The 22280-nt window shown below is 42.2% G+C and overlaps 1 protein-coding gene across 2 annotated transcripts in view; it reads right to left on the reverse strand.

The window, feature by feature from the left end:
* The window catches only part of LOC109899313 (sodium channel protein type 4 subunit alpha B), a 151217-nt gene that overhangs the window by 98419 nt on the left and 30518 nt on the right, over positions 1-22280 (reverse strand). Inside the window, exons 6-11 of one of the 2 annotated variants that reach the window (XM_031836227.1) lie at positions 17308-17449; positions 16861-17058; positions 16517-16678; positions 12540-12878; positions 8902-9022; positions 6322-6560 (exon numbers count right to left, since the gene is read on the reverse strand). In XM_031836227.1, coding sequence (XP_031692087.1) covers positions 6322-6560; positions 8902-9022; positions 12540-12878; positions 16517-16678; positions 16861-17058; positions 17308-17449 — 1201 coding nt within the window. Of the gene's footprint in view, positions 1-6321; positions 6561-8901; positions 9023-12539; positions 12879-16492; positions 16679-16860; positions 17059-17307; positions 17450-22280 lie in introns of both variants that reach the window. The other variant, XM_020494429.2, reaches the window with a different exon arrangement.

Genomic DNA, 22280 nt, shown 5'->3' on the forward strand with positions numbered 1-22280 from the left:
ATTTTCCCTGAGCTCATATTTTTATTTACCTTCAAGCAAGGTGTCAGCAACTTCACACATGCATTATTTTACCTTCTCAGCTTCTGAAAAAACCCAAGCTATCCTCAGTGAACACTCCGTTGCACATTGTTGGGCTGTCAGGGAATTGACAAGGACTTTGATGGACCTCTCATTTGAGATTTGAGTTGGTTATTCTTGTTTGTTCTCACCTCCGTGTTCAATTTATTATGTCTGGTGTCATAATGGTGCATAACATACGGACTCGCTGCATATCAGGAACATTAGTTTTGTGCTAGTTGTGGGGAGAATGAATGCTTAATGTTCCGTCAACTCGTCTTTGAATATACGGTTTTCAGAGTCAACTTTTCTTTTTTTTGATACTGGTAACTAAGCTCCTATCTGTGATATTAACAGTTGAACCGCGGTCAAATCTTTTTGTTTCTTTCTGCCTGCTTGTCCCAAGGTTCAGCAGATGATATTTGTATTGATGTGATTGGGTATGACACAGCCTATTGTATTTGCATATAACGACGCAATTGGATTAGACGGGGCACTAGTAGAGGTGGGCGTTGCTTCGAGAGAGAGCAAGAAAGAGAGGTTGCTGAGGTAAAGAGGCCGCTGTGCCCGGTTGATTTTTAAAAACGGTCTAAAAAGTTATTTATTGACTTCTATATAACAAAATGCGATGTTGTCCAGACCCGGACCGCGGTCCGTCAGTTGACTTTGGCTGCCCTATACCAGGGCTAGATCTCCTGTCCTGTAGGTTCAGTCCAACCCTAATTTAGCATATCTGATTCAGCTAGTTAAGGTCTTGTTGAGCAGCTAATTAGTAGAATCAAGTGTTTTAAATTAGGGTTGGACTGAAAACCCACAGGAAGGTAGATCTCCAGGAAGAGGATTGGGTAGCCCTGCCCTATACTGTATAGTGCTCTACAGTGCTCGACTTTTGACCAGGGCCCATAATCAGCACTATAGAGAACGTGCAGATAATATACAAACACACATAACTGGGTTTACTGACTTAAGTGAACATCGTATTTTTTCGTGACTCTTTGTTTTTTACAGGTACAAAAACAAATGCATACAAAGATAACCTCCACCCATCCCGCCTCAGTCCCATCCTCCCATCTCGTCCCTTGTGTGCACATTCAGTAATACCGTATACCCCGGTGTGGTACAGAAACTTTATGGCCCAACCCTATTATGTATCTTTCGGATCTTAGAATGTTCTCAAACCGTTACTGCCCATTATATCAGTAAAGGTACGAATTCCACATTTGGATCTTTGGGGGGAATGTAAAAGGCCGCCCTCCAGATCACAAATATTGGAGTATGGGCATGTCATTTTGATTCCCAGTTACATTGTTTTCGAACATAAATCGTGTGAGCAATAACCAAAGCCTAGTTGACATAGTTTAAGGGATATATAGTATCAGTGAAGACTACCTCTTCCAGGCAATAGGAGACACCATATTTCACTCTTACTATATAAGAACCATGTTCAAACTGATTTAGGCTTTGGCTAAATGTTGGTGCCTGGACATACAATTTAAAGTCGGGTACAGATAGTCCACCTATGTCTTTCCCTCTTTGTAAATCTGTTAATTTTATCCTGGATTGTTTACCTTGTCATATACATTTTGAATCCGCACTATGAATGTTATCCCTATAGCCAGAAAGGGGAGATATGGGAAGCATTGAACTACAGAAATTCAGCCATGGTAATATGTTTATTTTGACAATAGATATTATGCAGGTGTAACACTCGTCGAAATGGGTAGACCAAGGCGCAGTGTGATTTGGGTTCATCATAATTTATTTAAATGTGAACCAGCAACAAAACAATAAAGAGAAACAAACAAACGAACGTACAGCCTTGTAGGGCTCAAAAAGCAACAATACAAAAACAAGATCCCACAAACAACAGGTGGGAAAAGGCTGCCTAAATATGATCCCCAATCAGAGACAACGATAGACAGCTGCCTCTGATTGGGACCATACCAGGCCAACATAGAAATAATAAACTAGAACACCCCCCAGTCATGCCCTGACCAACTCCACCATAGAAAATAAAGGCTTTCTATGGTCAGGACGTGACAGCCGGTTAAAGCAACTGGGCTATTATTCCAACTACGGATGTCGGATTGAATTGATTTGAGCATTCTATTAAAGTTTCTGGCAGTGGTTTTATCTAAGGAAATATATATACTCAAAAATATTTAAAATGAGAAACGATTGGGATTCCATAAGTAGAGATGGAGTCCTCCACCGGGGTCTTGAGAGAGGAAGTAGGGCTGATTTGGTTAGATTCATTTTATAACTTGAGATGAAGCTGAATTTATCTTTGATATTCAATATGTTTGGGAGCAATTGAGATACATTGTCTAGACATAGTAAAATATTGTCTGTGTATAATGCGACGAAGTGATCAGTAGATTTTAGGGAAATGTGTTTTATCTCTTTTGATTGACAAATTGCCCGAGTAACCATGGATAATAAGAATAGCAAAGGCGAAATTGGATCGTCATCTCTGCTGCTTCTAGTGATTCTGAACAGAGGAGAGCAGATATTGCCTGTCATAACTATGACTGAGGAATTGGCATATATTATTTTAATCATATTAATGAAATCGGAGCCTATTCCCATATGTTCCAAGACAGACCAGTGATATGACAATTTTTGTCCATAAAAAGCTTTTATTCACATCTCTCCCAAATGAACCTTTGTGAACATCTTTGTTAATAATTTTGAGCGATAGTGGGGCTAACATATTGCAAATAGACCTCAGGAGGAATACCATCCCATTCAGGTGATTTGCCTGTATTCCACCACGATTTACTTTTTACTGTGATTGTAAACTCATTTCTGTGAATGATGTCTATTGATGTGTGATTAACAGGTTGTTGCACAGTTGTTATCCCAAATGAACCCTTAGCCCCTATGCCCTATGCACTTGTGAGGATCTGAGAGCGATTTTCAGGGAAATCAATATCCCAATACCTTGCAAGGTGGAACTGACTTTTTACACATTTAGTTATGTTACAAAGTGGGATTAAAATGTATTTAATCATCCTTTTCTGTCAACAATCTGCATGCAATACTCACACAATATACAATATTTTGTATTGATGAAAAATAAACACTAATATATATTGATTAGATAAGTATTCAACCCCCTTAGTCAATACATCTTAGAATCACCTTTGATAGTGATTACAGCTGTGTGTGTTTTGGGGTAAGTCTCTAAGAGTTTTGCATACCTGGATTGAACAATATTTGCCCATTATTCTTTTAAAAATTCTTAAAGTTTTGTCAGATTGGTTGTTGATCATTGCTAGACAGCATTTTCAAGTCTTGCCATAGATTTTCAAACTTAAGTAAAAACTGAACTGTAACTAAGCCACTCAGGAGCATTCAATGTGGTCTTGGCAGCTCCACTGTATATTTGGCTGTGTGTTTTAGGATATTGTCCTAATGAAAGGGGAATTTGTCTCCCAGTGTATTTTGGACTGAACTAGTTTTTCCTCTGCCTAAGCTCTATTCCATGTATTTTTTTCACCTAAACAAACTACCAAGTCCTTGCCGATGACAAGCATAGCCATAACATGATGCAGCCACCACCATGCTTGATAATATGAAGAGTGGTACTTAGTGATGTGTTGTGTTGGATTTGCCCCAAACATAACGCTTTGCAATCAGGACAAAAAGTACATTTTTGCAGTTTTACTTTAGTGTCTTATTGCAAACAGGATGCTTGTTTTGGAATACAATGTTGTAATTACAATGTTGTTGATCCAACCTCAGTTTTGTCTTATCACAGCCATAAAACTCTGTAACTGTTTTAAAATGACTATTGGCCTCATGGTGAAATCCCTTAGTGGTTTCCTTCCTATCCGGCAACTGAGTTAGGAAGGACGCATGTATCTTTGTAGTGACTGGGTGTATTTATACACCATCCAAAGTGTAATTAATAACTTCACCAGGATACTGAAAAGATTTGGCATGGGTCCTCAGATCATCAAAAGGTTTTACAGCTGCATCATCTGGTTGCATCACTGCCTGACTATGGCAACTGCTCGGCCTCCGACCGCAAGACACTACAGAGGGTAGTGCAAACGGCCCAGTACATCACTGAGGCCAAGCTTCCTGCCATCCAGGACCTCTATACCAAGTGGTGTCAGAGCCACCCTAGTCATAGACTGTTCTCTCTGCTACTGCACTGCAAGAGGTTCCAGGAGCACCAAGTCTAGGTCCAAGAGGCTTCTTAACAGCTTCTACCCCCCAAGCCATAAGACTCCTGAACACCTAATCAAATGGCCACCCAGACTATTTGCATCCACCCCTTCCTCTTTACCACCGCTGCTACTCTCTGTTGTTATCATCTATGCATAGTCACTTTAATAACTCTATCTACATGTACATATTACCTCAACTAACCGGTGCCCCGCACATTGACTCTGTACTGGTACCCCCCTGTATATAGTCTTGCTATTGTTATTTTACTGCTGCTCTTTAATTACTTGTTACTTTTATTTCCTATTCTTATCCATATATTTTTTAAACTGCAATGTTGGTTGGGGCTCGTAAGTAAGCATTTCACTGTAAGGTCTAGTTGTTGTATTCGGCGCATGCGACCAATAACATTTGGTTTGATTTGATTTGCTCAAAGGGATATTAAATGTCCAGGTTTTATTTGTTCTTTGTGAGGCATTGCAAAACCTTCCTGGTCTTAATGGTTGAATCTGTGCTTGAAATTCACTTCTTGACTGAGGGACCTTACAGATAATTGTATGTGTGTGGTACAGAAATGGTGTAGTCATTCAAATATCATGTTAACCTCAATTCTTGCACACAGAATGAGTCAAAGCAATGTATTATGTGACTTGTTAAGCACATTTCAGCTTTCATTTTTAATGAATTTGTTAAATACATCTACTTTGACATTATGGGGTATTTTGTGTGATCAGTGACACTAAATCTGAATTTAATACATGTTTCATTCAGGCTGTAACAAAAGATAATGTGAAAAAAGTCAAGGGGTGTGAATATTTTCTGAAAGCACTGTGCATGTAACAGTCTTCTTCGATCTCCACACAACTCCGTTCTAAAAAAACGTGTTTGTTTATGATTTCTGGTGGATCATCAAAATAAATAAATCACATGACGTTTTTGGACTCATTCAGCAGTTATTGCCTAATCTAGTGGGGATATTATTGGAATTGAATGTTGAAAGTTCACTTTATATTCCTAAAATACAAGTTGAAAATTATGCTGTTGCTGGTTCCCGTTGACAATAACTTTTGATAAATAGCCCAATGAATCAAGACACAGTTTTTAAGTGTCTAAATCAGTAATCAACATGCAGAAACAGTTCATGATATATTGAAAACATAATCATAAAATGTACTACCTTTCGCGACTTCCGCCGAAGTTGGTGCCTCTCCTTGTTCGGGCGGCGTTCGGCGGTCGACGTCACCGGCTTTCTAGCCTCCACCGATGTACATTTCGTTTTCCATTTGTTTGGTCTGTATTGTACACACCTGGTTCCCATTACGTTGTAATTATTTCCCTATTTAACCCTCCGGAGCCATCGTGGTTTGGTGCGTGTTTATTGTTGTCAGTTGTCTCGTTTATGTGATTCTGGATTTTCGTTCTCATTGTTGGAAGATTATTTTAGAGTAAAGTTACTATTATTACTCATCTCTGTGTCCTGCGCCTGACTCCGCCTTACCCACATCAACTAGACTCTGACATACCTACACATGCCATGATATTATTTGTATTTTTTTTAACAAGCAGCAAAACATTTTTGGAAATTAATCACTCATATTGATTAGGGGGAAATCAGGTTTTATGTGATGTTGAGACTAAAACATTAAGAGTTTATAAGCTGAAAATGATTTAAAGCAGGACCAAACTTCACTAATCTGAGGTAAAAAGGTAATTGCCTTCATTTCCATGTGGTCAAAACGTCAGCTTGTGTAACGTAATAACACATACTGTCCACCTACAGGAAATTAGCGCAATATAAAATAATAGAATATGTCAAAATAAATCCACATTTCAATTTAGGCTGATAGTGTCTGTGCCGTGTGTCTGTCATTCATTCATTCCCTACCTACCTATGAGCATGCATCTCAATGACAGCATAGGACATAATGGAGCAAAGAGTTCTTTCTTTCTGACTAACTAATATAACCAGGAAAAACTAGACTAAGATACTTCAAAGAGGGTGGTGGCCAAAAAACAACAGCAACAACAGCAAAAAGGCATACGTGTGACCGCCAAGGCTGACCCTCGTGCCCTCTCCTCTCCACTTACCAGGTTGCCTATGGACAGCATGCCGTTGAACTCGTCAGTCATGGGGTAGTGCTCCATGGCCATGAACAAGGTGTTGAGCACGATGCAGATGGTAATGGCTAGGTCCAGGAAGGGATCCATCACCATCACCTTGACCAGCGCCTTCAACTGCAGCCAGCGCGGACTGCTTTCCCAGATCAGGTATTTGTGGGCAAACTCATACCAGCACGGGTGGCACTTCTGACGCGACTCCTCCAGTTCTAGGATGGGGAGAAGAGAGGGGGGGGGGTTACACTTTTAAAATTCACACTTTGCCATTGTGGTGTAAGAGACTGTTTCGTGTCTAAGTAATGTACACTCTGCTACTTATCCACTTTTCTATCTTCCCTCAGTTGTGATTTTAGACTACTTAGACTACTCTCTGAAAATCCAACTTGACTTGGAAATTCCACCAAAAATGTCCTCTTTATGCATTTTCTTCAGGAAGGTTAGCACAGTATGCCTTTTCCAGATGTTTGTTGGTAGGGCCAAGCTTGGGTGCCTAATGAGGAGTTTGATGGAGATTGACGGCAGCTCAACGGAGGCTGAAGATGAAGCTGCGAGGCCCTCTAACGTGTGACGTCTCTGATGTATTTACTTGTTGGTGTCGTGTTGCACTGTGGCTTCTGCTGAACTGTCACCCTCTATCTAGTCCATAGGCACAGACTGTGTACAATTGAGGACAGCCTCAAGCTTCAGCAGATATGAGGAGCTCCTGTGCTCACACAATGGTCACCTTGATGGTCCACAGAGACCAGTGGCTATCAGAGATTGTGGGAACATGACAATAATATGCAATTGGCATGCTGACTGCAGGAATGTCCACCAGAGCTCTTGCCAGATAATTTAATGTTAATTTCTCTACCATAAGCCACCTCCAACGTCCTTTTAGAGAATTTGGCAGTACTTCCAACCAGCCTCACAACCGCAGATGTCATGTAACCACGTCGGCCCAGGACCTCCACATCCGGCTTCTTCATCTGTGGGATTGTCTGAAACCAGGCAAATGAAACTGAGGAGTGTTTCTGTCTGTAATAAAGTCATTTTGTGGGGAAAAACACATTCCCAGTGGGTGGGCCTGGCCCTGAAGTGGGTGGGCCTATGCCCTTCCCAGCCCCGTCCATGGCAGCGCCCCTGCCCAGTCGTGAAATTAATAGATTAGGGCCTAATGAATTTATTTGAATTTACTGATTTCCTTACATTAACTGTAACTCAGTAAAATTGTTGAAATTGTTGCATTTTGAGTTTATATTTTTGTTCAGCAAAAGACGATAACTAACTAAATACACCCAGAATTTTTTAAAACTAAACTAGATATATTTTTCATTTCGGCTGCCGAAAACGAGATGAGACAAATATCTTAACTGACCTTTTGTTTGTATTTTGTACTGTCGCTATGCACACTCAAAGGGTCCTACACACTTACACACTCACTCCATCATCTACACATTCACACATAATACGCACATACATTTATCCTGACTCTACACACACACACACACCCACACATTCAAGCTGCTGCTACTCTGAAAATCTTATATCCTGTTGCCTAGTCACCTTAAGCCTATACATATCTACCTCCATCACTCCAGAATCTCTGCACATTGTTAATATGGTACTGGCACTAACCCTGTACATACTATGCTTACTGACTTACTTATTGTGTTCTTCATATTTCATCTTATTTCTTGTGTGTTTTTTATTACATTGTTATTACATTGTTATGGATTATTGCATTGTTGGGTTTTGAGTTTGCAAGAAAGGTATTTTACTGTACTTGTACATGTGACATTAAAACCTGAAACTCAAAACCTGAAACTTGAAACTTATCTCTGTGACTCAAATCTGACTACTAAGTGGACTGGACAAGAGTTTTTGGAGAGATTGAGAGCTTTCAGTGATATTTGTTTGGTCCAATCAAAAGCATCCATGACATCAGCATAATTGTAAGGCTTTCTAACAAGACCACATGCCACATTTCCACAGGAGAAGACAGCATTTGCACCCACAAGTTGATGGGGAAATATACTACCAATCTCAAGACACATCTGAAAGATCCCAATATACTGTATATGCTCAGGTAAAAACAGATTGTAACAGATTGATAATGCAAGCTAGTTGGTTTGCTGCATCCTATCAGACCTACCACGTATGACAGAACTTTGATTACAATATATTGTAGCTACAGTATGTCAATGGGTGTGATTTTTTATCTGCTGCAGAGTAATGTGCTCTTCTGCCTATTTGGTGTTTGGAAGAGATGCGATAGGATGATATAAAGAAAAATATGTTGGTATGGCAAGGCTATGTATTGTGTGCACATTGAAGTCAGTAATTTATGTTTACTATAAGTTAATGTGATGTGAATCAAATGTGACTAAAATGAAAGGGCATTTAGTTGACTAAAATGGCCCACTGTTTTCGGCATTTTGACATTAACTAGACTAAATACTTTTTCAAATTACAAAAATGTGACTTAATTATAATTTTGTCAAAATGACTAAAATTAGACTAAATAATAAAAAGAGTGCCAAAATAAACACAGGTACAGAGGCCCCTTACCCTCCAAGGCATCTGTGAGATAGCTGGCCCCACTCAGAGCTCGGTCCCTCTGCACGTGCTCTTCTCTGGACACCGGGCGAGGCAGCAGCATGGTGCTCAACTCGGTGCTGGAGTTTGGCCCCTGGAGGAGACAGAATGGTAGGCATATTGGTAAGGGAGAGGTGGCCATATTGGTGAGGGGAGGCTGCCATACTGGACATTAGAGGCAGCCATATTGGAGAAGAGAACTGTTGTAGTGGTGAAGAGAGGCATCCATTTTGGTGAGGAGAGGCAGCCATATTGGCAAAAAGAGGTGTTGCTTTATTGAGGAGAGTCAGCCATATTGGTGAGGAGAGGCAGCCATATTGGTGAGGTAATGCAGCCGTATTCGTGAGGAGAGGCAGCCATATTGGGGAGGAGAGGCAGCCATATTGGTGAGGTGAGGCAGCCATATTCGTGAGGAGAGGCAGCCATATTCGTGAGAAGAGGCATCCATATTAGTGAGGCGAGGCAGCCATATTAGTGAGGTGAGGCAGCCATATTAGTGAGGAGAGGCAGCCATATTAGTGAGGAGAGGCAGCCATATTAGTGAGGCGAGGCAGCCATATTAGTGAGGTGAGGCAGCCATATTAGTGAGGAGAGGCAGCCATATTAGTGAGGTGAGGCAGCCATATTAGTGAGGTGAGGCAGCCATATTAGTGGGGAGAGGCAGCCATATTAGTGAGGTGAGGCAGCCATATTGGTGAGCCATATTTAGATTATTCTATGCAGTCAAACGTAATCTATATTCTCAGCAAGTGATTATGAAATGACTGAGTCATGTGTCAGGGTTTCAGCTTAAACAAGTATCTCATTATTTGTATCTCCTTCAGTTCAGTCTTTGCATAATCATTTCAGGACATAATTTAATCTATATTAATTGTACATTTATTTAAATACTAAATTATTCTAGCTTGGAAACCACATCTGAGGAAATATACTACACTTCTTGTACAAGTGCTGTAATTATGTTTTTATACTTCTATAATTTTTCATTTAATAATTTGTCTTGTCCGATTACCATGGAAACGGCAATAGTAAGACAAATTCAAAGATGACAGATAGAGAATTACAATCTCTAACCATATAATACTAATGGATGTCTCTATTGGCTAAAAACATAGCTCATATTGTACATCGTAAAGCACCGCTCATATCTTATGTCATAAAGCTCTCTCTGTCTCCCTGCAGGCTTAGCAATGTCTACTACTCATACTAAATGGGATCAATAAGTCAATGAAACAAACACAGCAGCCATGGAGAGAGGACCATAAATATTTCCGCATCAAAATTTCCCATTTTTTAAACACCAGTTGTCAGTCAAGCCACCTCCCAGAGGACAGGCTGATGGAGATGCACACACAAGCACACACACGCATGCACACAAGCACACACATGCTGTTGAACACAGCAGTCACTTAGGCAAGGCTATGCTAACACACACACATCTCACATTGAGTCCACAGACAGGCTTTTCAATTTATGTTGGGTCAATGGCTGGAACATGATTCAGGATAGAGGCAGGGTGGTGACAGTTATCTAAGACATTCACTGACACACACACACACACACAAATCATCCCTAGAGCCATGTGATATCCTTATAACTAGTTACCTCCCAGCTGTATGTATCCATGATGGTGTGAGTGACAGGGGTTAAAGGTAGTCCAATCAAAGCCTCCCTGACACAAATCAGCCTCCCTCTATGATTACATAACGTCTTATTGGTCTCCCAGGTAGTCGGGCTGGCAGGCATGAGTGACGCACATCCCCAGTGTCAGAGCTCACATAAAACAACCCACTCACTGTTTGGCAAGTAAGGAACCCACCACAAGACCATTCACCATTCTCTCCTTTGTGGCCCTACCATCGCCACCACCAACAACATTCATTTAGCATCTGTTGCTACTGTGCGTTGCCATGGTTGCGTTTCCGAGACAACCTGGCGTCTGTGCCACACACGCACACGCACAAGCCCGCACGAACACGTGCACACACACTTCTCAATAACCTTCCACCACTATTCATCTGGATTAGCAGCAACACAGTGATTTTAGTGCCTTTCCTGGCCAGTCCTTTGGGTGCGATATTGCAGTGTACTGTATTGACCTCCAGAGCACAATACCGCTGACTATAAATGAACTGTACTTGTTCTTTTTGTTTGTGGTAAATAGACAAACCTGTTGGTCAATTTCTTTAGATTTGTAGCTTTCTATTTCATAATTTGTTTACATGACACACTTTTGCTAGCTGTGTGTGTGTGTGTGTGTGCATGCTTACGTGAGTGTGTGTGTGCATGTGTGAGAGAATGAACAAGCGATATCAAGAAGGATCAGTAATAGTGATAGGATCATTGGAGTGCACTGACAGCCATGCTGTTCTGAGAGCAGTCTGTTGAATGGGAAAGAGTAATAGAGATAGGATCATTGGAGTGCACTGACAAGCAGTCTGTTCTGAGAGCAGTCTGCTCTGAGAGCAGTCTGTTTCCTGGGAGAGAGTAATGGATATAGGATCATTGGAGTGCATTGACAAGCATGCTAATCTGGGAGCAGTCTGTTCTGAGAGAAGTCTGTTTCCTGGGAGAGAGGAGCATCATGTCCTTTATTCAGACAGACAGACAGACAGACAGACAGACAGACAGACAGACAGACAGACAGACAGACAGACAGACAGACAGACAGACAGACAGACAGACAGACAGACAGACAGACAGACAGACAGACAGACAGACAGACAGACAGACAGACAGACAGACAGACAGACAGACAGACAGACAGACAGACAGACAGACAGACAGACAGACAGACAGACAGACAGACAGACAGACAGAACAGACAGACAGACAGACAGGCATTTGATTTACTATCCTTGTGGGGACCAAACCATTTATTCCCATTCAAAATCATATTTTCCCTAACCCTTAACCCAAACTGCTAACCATAAATGTAACCCCTAAACCTAATTCTAACCCCAACCCTAATTGTAACCCTAACCCCTAACCCTAAAATAGCTATTTGCCTTGTGGGGCCCGGCAAAATGTTTTCTAGTTTTACTATCCTTATGAGGACTTCTGGTACCCACAAGGATAGTAAAACCAAATCACCCACACACAAGAGCACACACACACACACACACACACACAGCAGTGATAGCATGGCAAGTGATCCATTGAGTATTAGAGAAAATGCATTTAGGCTCTTCCCTTTTCCGTTCCTACACAGTTGCTAACATCCCTGCGGGGTAGTGTGAATCATCTGTTTTGAAACTGCAAATGAAACAGTGTGTTGTGTTAATGTTGAGTAGCCTAGCGGGGAAGAGGAAGCTGTTGGCTGTATCAGGTCACAGAGGTCTTGGCCAGTGACTCCAGGCAGCCTGAGGCTACTAAGTCCTGAGTCTACTCTACAGGATATGAGCTGTGGCCATTCCTTTGATACAGCTTTTTGCCACAGTAGTATCACCAGTTATCCACAGGGTGATTTCCCATGATGCATGCACATACGCAACCACACACACACACACACACACACACACACACACACACACACACACACACACACACACACACACACACACACACACACACACACACACACACACACAACTCAGAAACCCAGTGCTCACACTCTCCTCCTTGACCTTCTCCATGATGCAGGCTGGGAGCCCCTGTGGGGTGACCCCGTTCTGGTCCATGGCCACGAACAGCTTCCCATTGACGTTGAGGAAGACCTGGGAACCCCGGCTGCCGGTGCTGTAGGTACTGGGCCTGCGTCTGGTGCTCCATGGGATCACCAGGGACCCAGTACGACTGTGTGTTCCCTCATTGTCCCCATGGATGCTGAACTCGTCGTCGGCGAAGTCACCCTCCGAGTCTTTGTTCCGGGGACGGAAGCTGAAGATGCTGATGTTGCTGCCTCGTCTGGTACGCGTGGAGATGGTGCGGGAGAGGAGTGGATGTGCCGGCTGGTGGGGGAGTGGAGAAAAAGTTTAAGTGGGATATATGGTAGGGAAGTCCTATCTTCGAAAAGAGTAAGATACTTGACTCAAACCCTGGATATCAGATAATCATTTTACAAATTAGGATTGCCATTGATCTCAGTAGTTTATTAGGGGAGAAAAATCTATATCCCAAAATAAATACGTATATACAGAACCAGTCAAAAGTTTGGACACACCTACTCATTCAAGGGTTTTTCTTTATTTCTACTATTTTCTACATTGTAAAAGAATAGTGAAGACACAAAACTATAAAATAACACATATGGAATTCTTTTTGAATTTAATTTGTTATTTTACCAGGTAAGTTGACTGAGAACACATTCTCATTTACAGCAACAATCTGGGGAATAGTTACAGAGGAGAGGAGGGGGATGAATGAGCCAATTGTAAACTGGGGATTATTAGGTGACCGTAATGGTTTGAGGGCCAGATTGGGAATTTAGCCAGGACACCGGGGTTAAACACCCCTACTCTTACAATAAGTGCATTGGGATCTTTAATGACCTCAGAGAGTCAGGACACCCGTTTAACATCCCATCTGAAAGATAGCACCCTACACAGGGTAGTGTCCCCAATCACTGGGGCATTAGGATATTTTTTAGACCAGAGGAAAGAGTGCCTCCTACTGGCCCTCCAACACCACTTTGAGCAGCATCTGGTCTCCCATCCAGGGACTGACCAAGACCAACCCTGCTTAGCTTCAGAAGTAAGCCAGCAGTGGTATGCAGGGTGATATGCTGAATAGTGTAGTAACCAAAAAAAGTGTTAAACTAATCAAAATATATTTTATATTTGAGATTCTTCAAAGTAGCTACCCTTTGCCTTGATAACAGCTTTGCACACTCTTGGCATTCTCTCAACCAGCTTCATGAGGTAGTCACCTGGAATGCATTAAAATTAACAGGTGTGCCTTGTTAAAAGTTCATTTGTAGAATTTCTTTCTTAATGCGTTTGAGCCAATCAGTTGTGATGGGACAAGGTAGGGTGGCACAGCAGTCTAAGGCACTGCATCTCAGTGCTAGAGGCGTCACTGCAGACCCTGGTTTGATTCTAGGCTGTATCACAACCGGCCGTGTGATACAGTACAATAGGGCAATTGTCCCAGTGTAATCTGGGTTAGGGTTTGGCTGGGGTAGGCTGTCATTGTAAATGAGAATTTGTTCTTAACTGACTTTCCTAGTTAAATAAAACATTTTTTAAAAGGGTTGGTATACAGAAGATAGCCCTATTTGGTAAAAGACCAAGTCCATATTATGGAAAAAACAGCTCAAATAAGCAAAGAGAAATGACAGTCCTTCCTTACTTTAAAACCTCTTGGAACTACCCATCCCGGATCCGGGAGTATTGTCAGCAACTACACTAATTAGCATAGCGCAAATCACAAGTGAAATATAGTGAAACACAGCTTAGCCTTTTGTTAATCACCCTGTCGTCTCAGATTTTGAAATTATGCTTTACAGCCAAAGCAAGACAAACGTTTGTGTAAGTTTATTGATAGCCTAGCATAGCATTATGTCCAGCTAGCAGCAGGAAGCTTGGTCACGAAAATCAGAAAAGCAATCAAATTAACCGTTTACCTTTGATGATCTTCGGATGTTTTCACTGACGAGACTCCCAGTTAGACAGCAAATGTTCATTTTGTTCCATAAAGATTATTTTTATACCCAAAATACCTCCTTTTGTTGGTTATGTTATATTCAGAAATCCACCGGAAATAGCGGTCACGACAATGCCGAAAGAAAATCCAAATTTTGTCCATAATATCGACAGAAACATGGCAAACGTTTTTTATAATCAATCCTCAATGTGTTTTTCAAATATCTATTCGATAATATATCAACCGGGACAATTGGCTTTTCAGTAGGAGCTAGAGGAAAAATGACTACCTCTGTCTTTTACGCAAGAATCACTCTGAGAGCCCTCAGCTGGCCACTTACGCAATGTAGTCGTTTACGCTCATTCTTCAAAATGAAGGCCTGAAACTATGTCTAAAGGCTGTAGACACCTTAGGGAAGTCACAGAAAAAGGAATCTGGTTGATATCCCTTTCAATGGACAATAGGGATGAATAGAAAGACAGGGGTTTCAAAATAAGAGTCACTTCCTGATTGGATTTTTCTCAGGATTTTGCCTGCAATATCAGTTCTGTTATACTCACAGACAATATTTTTAGAGTTTAGAGTGTTTTCTATCCTAAGCTGTCAATTATATGCATATTCTAGCATCTGGTCCTGAGAAATAGGCGGTTTACTTTGGGAACGTCATTTTTCCAAAAATAAAAATAGTGCCCCCTAGTTTCAAGAGGTTTTAAGACATGAAGGTCAGTCAATCTGGAACATTTCTCGAACTTGGAAAGTTTCTTCAAATGAGGTCGCAAAAACCATCAAGCGTTATGATGAAACTGGCTCTCATGGGGACCGCTACAGGAATGGAAGACCCGGAGTTACCTCTGCTGCAGAGGATAAGTTCATTCGAGTCAAAAGCCCCAGAAATCAGCATTTAACTGCCCCTCAGATTGCAGCCCAAATAAACGCTTCACAGAGTATATGTAACAGACACATCTCAGCATCAACTGTTCAGAGGAGTCTGCGGAAATCAGGTCAAATTGCTGCAAAGAAACCACTACTAAAGGACACCAATAATAAGAAGAAACTTGCTTGGGCCAAGAAATACAAGCAATGGACATTAGACTGGTGGGAATTTGTCCTTTGGTCTAATGAGTACAAATTTGAGATTTTTGGTTCCAACCGCTGTGTCTTTGTGAGACGCAGAATATGTGAATGGATGATCTCCGCATGTGTGGTTCCCACCGTAAACATGGGGGAGGAGGTGTGATGGTGTGGGGGTGCTTTGCTGGTGACACTATCCGTGATTTATTAAGAATTGTAGGCACACTTAACCAGCATGGCTACCACAGCATTCTGCAGCGATACGCCATCCCATCTGGTTTGCACTTAGTGGGACTATAATTTCTTTTTCAACAGGACAATGACCCAAAACACACCTCCAGGCTGTGTAAGGGCTATTTGACCAAGAAGGAGAATGATGGAGTGCTGCATCAGATGACGTGGCCTCCACAATCACCAGACCTCAACCCAATTGAGATGGTTTGGGATGAGTTGGACTGCAGAGTGAAGGAACAACAAGTGCTCAGCATATGTGGGAACTCCTTCAAGACAGTTGGAAAAGCATTTCAGGTGACTACCTCAAGAAGCTGGTTGAGAGAATGCCAAGAGTGTGCAAAGTTGTAATCAAGGCAAAGGGTCGCTACTTTGAAGAATCTTAAATATATTTTGATTTGTTTAGCACTTTGATTGTTTACTACATGATTCTATATGTGTTATTTCATAATGTGGATGTCTTCACTATTATTCTACAATGTAGATAATAGTAGAAATAAAGAAAAACCCTTGAATGAGTAGGTATGTCCAAACTTTTGACTGGTACTGTACCTATTTACAAAACCTGAAAGCATACTATTAGATTCAGAATGTTTGTATTTATCCATGGTATTTTATCCATGTTGAAACATCATGATGAAATTTGAACCCATTAAGAATGCATAGTGATGATATTCACCCTGCCCCCATCCACTGTATCCACCTTCAACGTCGTCACGTATCCCTTCTCCACGTCTCCCCCATTCTCTACCTCCTCCACCAGTTCCTCCAGACTTCTCCTCCTGCTCTGCACCTCCTTGTGGTCAGGGAGAGCCAGGCCCGGGGACAGTTCCGGGGACATCAAGGATTCTGTATCCTGAGCTTTCTGAGTAGGAAATACAAAGGGTCAGCTCAAGTAGGCATAGTCCTTTTTCAGCATATTGTGTCATTCAAAATGTACTAAACTCCCATACCAGCTAACCAATTGAAAGAAATGTCTACGGTCCAAATTCCCAATATCGAAAGCATCAACGCTTAAATTCCATGACGTAAAACCTTACGTCTTACCTGCGCTTCCCTCTTGAGGCGCTCCATGGCCAGCTGGAACTCTTTCTCTTTCTGCCAGGCCTCCTGGATGGTGGCCTGGTTCTGCTCCTCGTAGGCCATGGCCACAACAGCTAGGATCAGGTTGACCAGGTAGAAGGAACCCAGGAAGATGACCACCACAAAGAACACCATGTAGGTCTTCCCTGCTGACCGCAGAGTCTGGGGAGGGATGGATCGATAGATGGATGGATGGTTTGGCAAAAAGTATGTTATAAAAGACAGAGGGTTTGATTTTTGCAAGTTAATGTTGGTTTAAGCTTAGGTTAAAGATTGTGGAAGATTGTAGAAGACCTCCAAGACCTTAAATACATTACTGTAAACAAATATACTTATTTTCTTCCAATGATCTTACCTGTATGTGGATATTGTTTGAAATGAACCTGGTCATTTCCTGGTGTCCATACTGACCTGGTGATAGAGGTTCTCCCAGTAGTCTTGTGTCATAAGCCGGAAGAGGGAGAGGAACGCCCAACCGAAGCTGTCAAAGCTGGTGTAACCATAGTTAGGGTTCCTTCCTGCCTTCAAACACTCAAACCCATCTGGGCAATGCCTGTAGAGAAAACCGAAAGAAAACATCAAGAAAATGTCATGTTTGGCCCTAGTCCAGAATCAAGGTCCTAAACCGTAGGAACTAATGTAGATCTTACAGAGCAAATACCAAACTGCATGTTGCATTTTTTGTTCTGTCAGTAGGCCCAAATATGTCCCTTTACTACAAAAACGTAAACAAGGTCATACTGTATAAAATGATGCTGCAGATTGGATCCCATGCCAATATGCTGCCTCCTTAGTGTGTACAGTTCATGCACATTCACTGGCTTGTCATTGCCGCACAGTGAGCTCATCCCACGCCTGTTATCTTAGCGAAGGGTGGCCATTAAGATAAATAACCGTGTCCACAGGCCTTGAGCTTTATCCATGCGACAAGGTCCCGTACCAGTCGTCCCCATCGTGTGGTACAGATAATACTAATTCAATAAGCTGAAATATCACAGATGTAATTTACAGTTTATAAGCTTATCAGAGTATTTTGTGATTGTTCTTCAAATGTACATTACATAGTGGAACTGGTTTAGACATTTCCATGACTACCTGTGTAAGAAACAGTTCAAGAGCCAGCGAGGGTAAGTTCAGAGCAATGCCACGGCACTGCAATGCCACTGCATGCCACCCCACGTTAGAAACCGTCCCCATATTCTTGTGACAAAAAGGTGAGTCACTCCGACCCCCGGCTTCTTCAGACGTGGACCGGGTTAGGGGGGCTGGGGTGAAACGGGTGGGCGTCAGGAAGAGCGTGGCTGGGGAGTTGAATGGACGTGATGCCACCATCCTGCTATCACGCCAATCCCTCTCCCCTTCACACCACCCCAGCCCTTCACCCATCCCTGCAATGCCCACCACAACCGCAGCCTGTTTGACCGGCCAGGCAACACCTGTCTGTCAGCGGCCTTGGCCGTGGCTGCGGCATGCGGAGGGAGGGTGTGAGGGTGTGGGGCGATGGGCGCTATCACCCACCAGACACCTCTCTGTGTATCTGGCGGACGTGTCAATGGACATGCCCCACTTCAGACCCCCGGGAGGCTGCTAACGGAAGGCCTCAAACCCACCACACACACAATTCCCATACGGCGGCATAACATGTCTGAACTGCAGAATATCCTTTAGCATTGTTTTTAAGATGCATTTCCTAGATTTCCAATTCTAAGTACACCCTTTTTGTGTTATCTGTACATTTTTATCATGGGTGCATGTACACGTCCATAGTAACCCACCAAAATATGGTAGCAGAATAATGTTTTGTTATTTTTCTAGGGGCATAAATTCTTATGACCTTACAGGAAAACCAGGAAAGAGTGCCAGGGATTGCTATAACCTAACAATGCCTCACCCTGTAATTAAAAGTGCCACGTTTGGTAAATGAATGCTCTCACCCTATGTCTAATTGGACTGCACAGAAAGTGTCACTACAGCAGTCACACAAATGTAGCTGTTGCTGAGCCCCAAACATGAAACATCCACAGAATCAGATCACTTTTATAGGACACAAGCAATCGAAACGCCGCCTGCGGTTTGTGTTGTGATGAGTAACGTGTCGTATTGTTGTCAGAGAGAGAGAGAGAGATGAACCCTGACACAGAGGAGTCACTGAGAGTATCTGTCAGAGTAACTGCTTTCTCTCAGCACTCCGGCAGCTGGGGGTGCGATCGACCGCTATCCTATCTCTCGCCAGGGCACTGGGCATTCTGACATGGAGCTATTTTTGGCACCAGCAGTGAGCCCCGGTAACTATCCCTTTAAGAGGATCTGGGAAGGGGCGTTGAGGGTTGTGGGAGGGTTGGTGGATGATGAACTATATCCCTGTGAGGATAGTGACTACCTGACGGTTCATCACAACACACTGTTGAAAAGTTAGATGTGATGTACAGTTTGGTCTTTACTGTAGACCTAATACCTTGGAAACTGTCAAGGAAGCATCAGTACTCCACTGACAACAGTACAGAGAAAAAGAGAGGCCAAACAGAATGGCAGCAGCAAAACAGTGATGATGTGGTACACTTGGAATAAATGGTAGTAGTAGGCTGTTAAAAGTATCAAATCAGCTGCCGAGGATTAATTGAAACATCAGATCTCTATGTCTGAGTACATGGCCCATATGACAAACAACAGTTCTGATGTGTGTTCATCAGATCAGACATGACCCCTCCCCCCTCGCCCCCATCCCTCTCGCTCTTATCCCAGCCACGGATGAGCTCCAATAGTTGATAGGATACAACATAAAAGTGAACAGAAGTGGGAGCAGGGGAGTGTTCCCTACGGTCACTTTGTGGAGGGAACATTGGCTTGGCTGTGAGTTGAGTCACCCCTTCCAACCCTTCCACCCTGTGAAACAACAAAGCCTGGTGGGGAAGGCTTCAAAGCCTGGTGGGGAGAGGAAGGTGCCCTCCTAGACCTGATGTCCTCACTGCTCAGATTTATGCCCAGGTTTACCAAGTCAGTGTTCGTTAGGCACAAAATGGAAGAAAACTAACTGAAATAGGGAGGGACTACATAGACTTGTCCAACAAGAAATGTTCATTTTAGTTTACTATTGTGTGCCCTATTGAATATGATCCATGAGTCTGCCCAGGCTGCTTCACCGAGTGACCAACCACAGGCTAGGAATAGCCAGGCTGAGTCCTTCATTAAAGTTTGCAAATGAAAACATTTTTGAACATTTTGCAGTGGAAAACATAAATGCGTGTTTCTTATTGGTCAAATCGAGGTTGTCCCTCCCTGTTTTAGTCAATTTTCTTCTGTTTTCTGTGTGAACCGGATCGTGATGAAGAACTCTGCAATAGGCTTTAGCTCTTACACAACCATGCTTCCTCCTCAGGCACTGATACAGGCAGAGTGAACACAACAGCAAAAGAGGATGATAATCAGCAAAAAAAAAAGAAGAGAACTACGATTCATACACTGGAAATAATGATGCTCGCAATGTGCACGTCAAGAACCAAAATGAATAGTTTGGGTATGTATTTTGTCACTCCATAAGACGTGTTTTAACAAAATTACAATATTCACTGAATTACATGTCTATCTGCTCAAGGCGTCCATAATGCTAGGCCCCTCTCATCTCAAAAAAAACATTATGTCTTCATCCCAAACCATTAAGAAAAACAAAAGTTGACATTACAACCAGTTAGCCTAATATTAGAGAGTTCTAGGACTGAGGTCTATGAGAATGAAAGTACTTAACATTTCTATAGCAACAGTATCCAGGAGGTTGTTGCCCATGGAGATTGTTTTCTGTGACCTCTCCTGAGGATGTGGATTGGTATCTCAGATTGGTTTGTCATGATTTATGTAGTATTTTATGCATTTTCTTGTTCCCAGTGTAGCTTGTGTAGAACGTTTAGATTCCTTGCATAATTATTTCATAGATTTTTGAGTTCTCTTAGGTCAACTGGCAATCAAGTAAAAGGTCTGGAGAAACGAACAAACAATCAAGCGTCATATGACTATAACTATTCTGTTTCTAATGGGCTATTTTGAGGTGAACCGGGTCAAATAATAGGAGGCGGACATACTCATGTAACATTTAAAGCATCTAAAATACATCCTACTTACAGTTGATTTATACTACCTCTTATCTTAATGAACATCATTTTACACTCTGTAATTACCAGTGTAATACATGCCTGCTGATGGGTTTTTATAATAAGAATATTTACAGTACTAAGAAAAGACCAGATCATCAAAGGAGTCCTTCAGCTGGTATCATAACTGGGCAATAACGGCACAATTGTTAGCATACCCGAGGACTATCTTAAAGTATTCTGTGAAGCCTCTCTGAATCGCCACCCTAACAATATAGGCCAGTGATAATGTCATTCGAAAAAAATGTTAACAGCAAAGCTAGCCAGCATTAATATCGACAAAAATAAAGGCCCTTCAACTTGCACTTGATATAAATGCAATTAGCGAGCTGTTACATTCAATTTGATGACTCATCAAGTAGAACTGGAGTCAGAGAAATAAAAGGAGTTAAGAACATGGCACATACAGAGAGCCTAGGGTGGGGGAGAGCAAAAAGGTGGATGTAAGTGAGAGGCAATAATCTTCACTTTGCAGTCAGGTTAGCCATTAACAAAGCCATTAGAGTGAAGCTAAAAAGCTTAAAAAGGATCAAATGTGACTAAAGTGGAGGGGCAAACCCACTAGCCCCCCTCCCGCTGCCTCTCCATCCACCCCCCCCCCCCCTGGGCCGTAGTCATCAAGCATTTTTTTCACAGAAGTTTGATAAATATTGGCCCAGATCCATGTCCATTTTGATTGACAGGAAAAGATTCCAGTGAGTGACAGCCAGTGACCAGCTGAATGTGGGACGAGCCTATGGGAGCATTGATTTCTACAGACCTTCATTGACCCTATGAGACCGAGGTAGCCAGACCAGTAAACAAACACCACAGAGACAAACAAATACCATTGTCTGCCATGTATTTATCTTAAAGGGTGTTGTGTTAATACAAGCTCAGAAATGGCATTTAACATTTCATCTCAGTTCATCTCTACAGAAAAATAACATATATTATATACACTACATGACCAAAAGTATGTGGACACCTGCTCATCGAATATCTCATTCCAAAATTATGGGCATTAATATGGAGTTGTTCCCCCCTTTGCTGCTATAACAGCCTCCACTCTTCTGGCAAGTCTTTCCACTAGATGTTGGAACTTTGCTGCAGGGACTTGCTTTCATTCAGCTACAAGATCATTAGTGAGGTTGGGCACTGATATTGGGCGATTAGGCCTGGATCGTAGTGTTCGACGGGGTTGAGGTCAGGGTTCTGTGCAGGTCAGTCAGGTTCTTCCACACCGATCTTGACAAAGCATTT

This window comes from Oncorhynchus kisutch, linkage group LG11, assembly GCF_002021735.2.
Source record: "Oncorhynchus kisutch isolate 150728-3 linkage group LG11, Okis_V2, whole genome shotgun sequence".
Classification (NCBI taxonomy): Eukaryota; Metazoa; Chordata; class Actinopteri; order Salmoniformes; family Salmonidae; genus Oncorhynchus; species Oncorhynchus kisutch.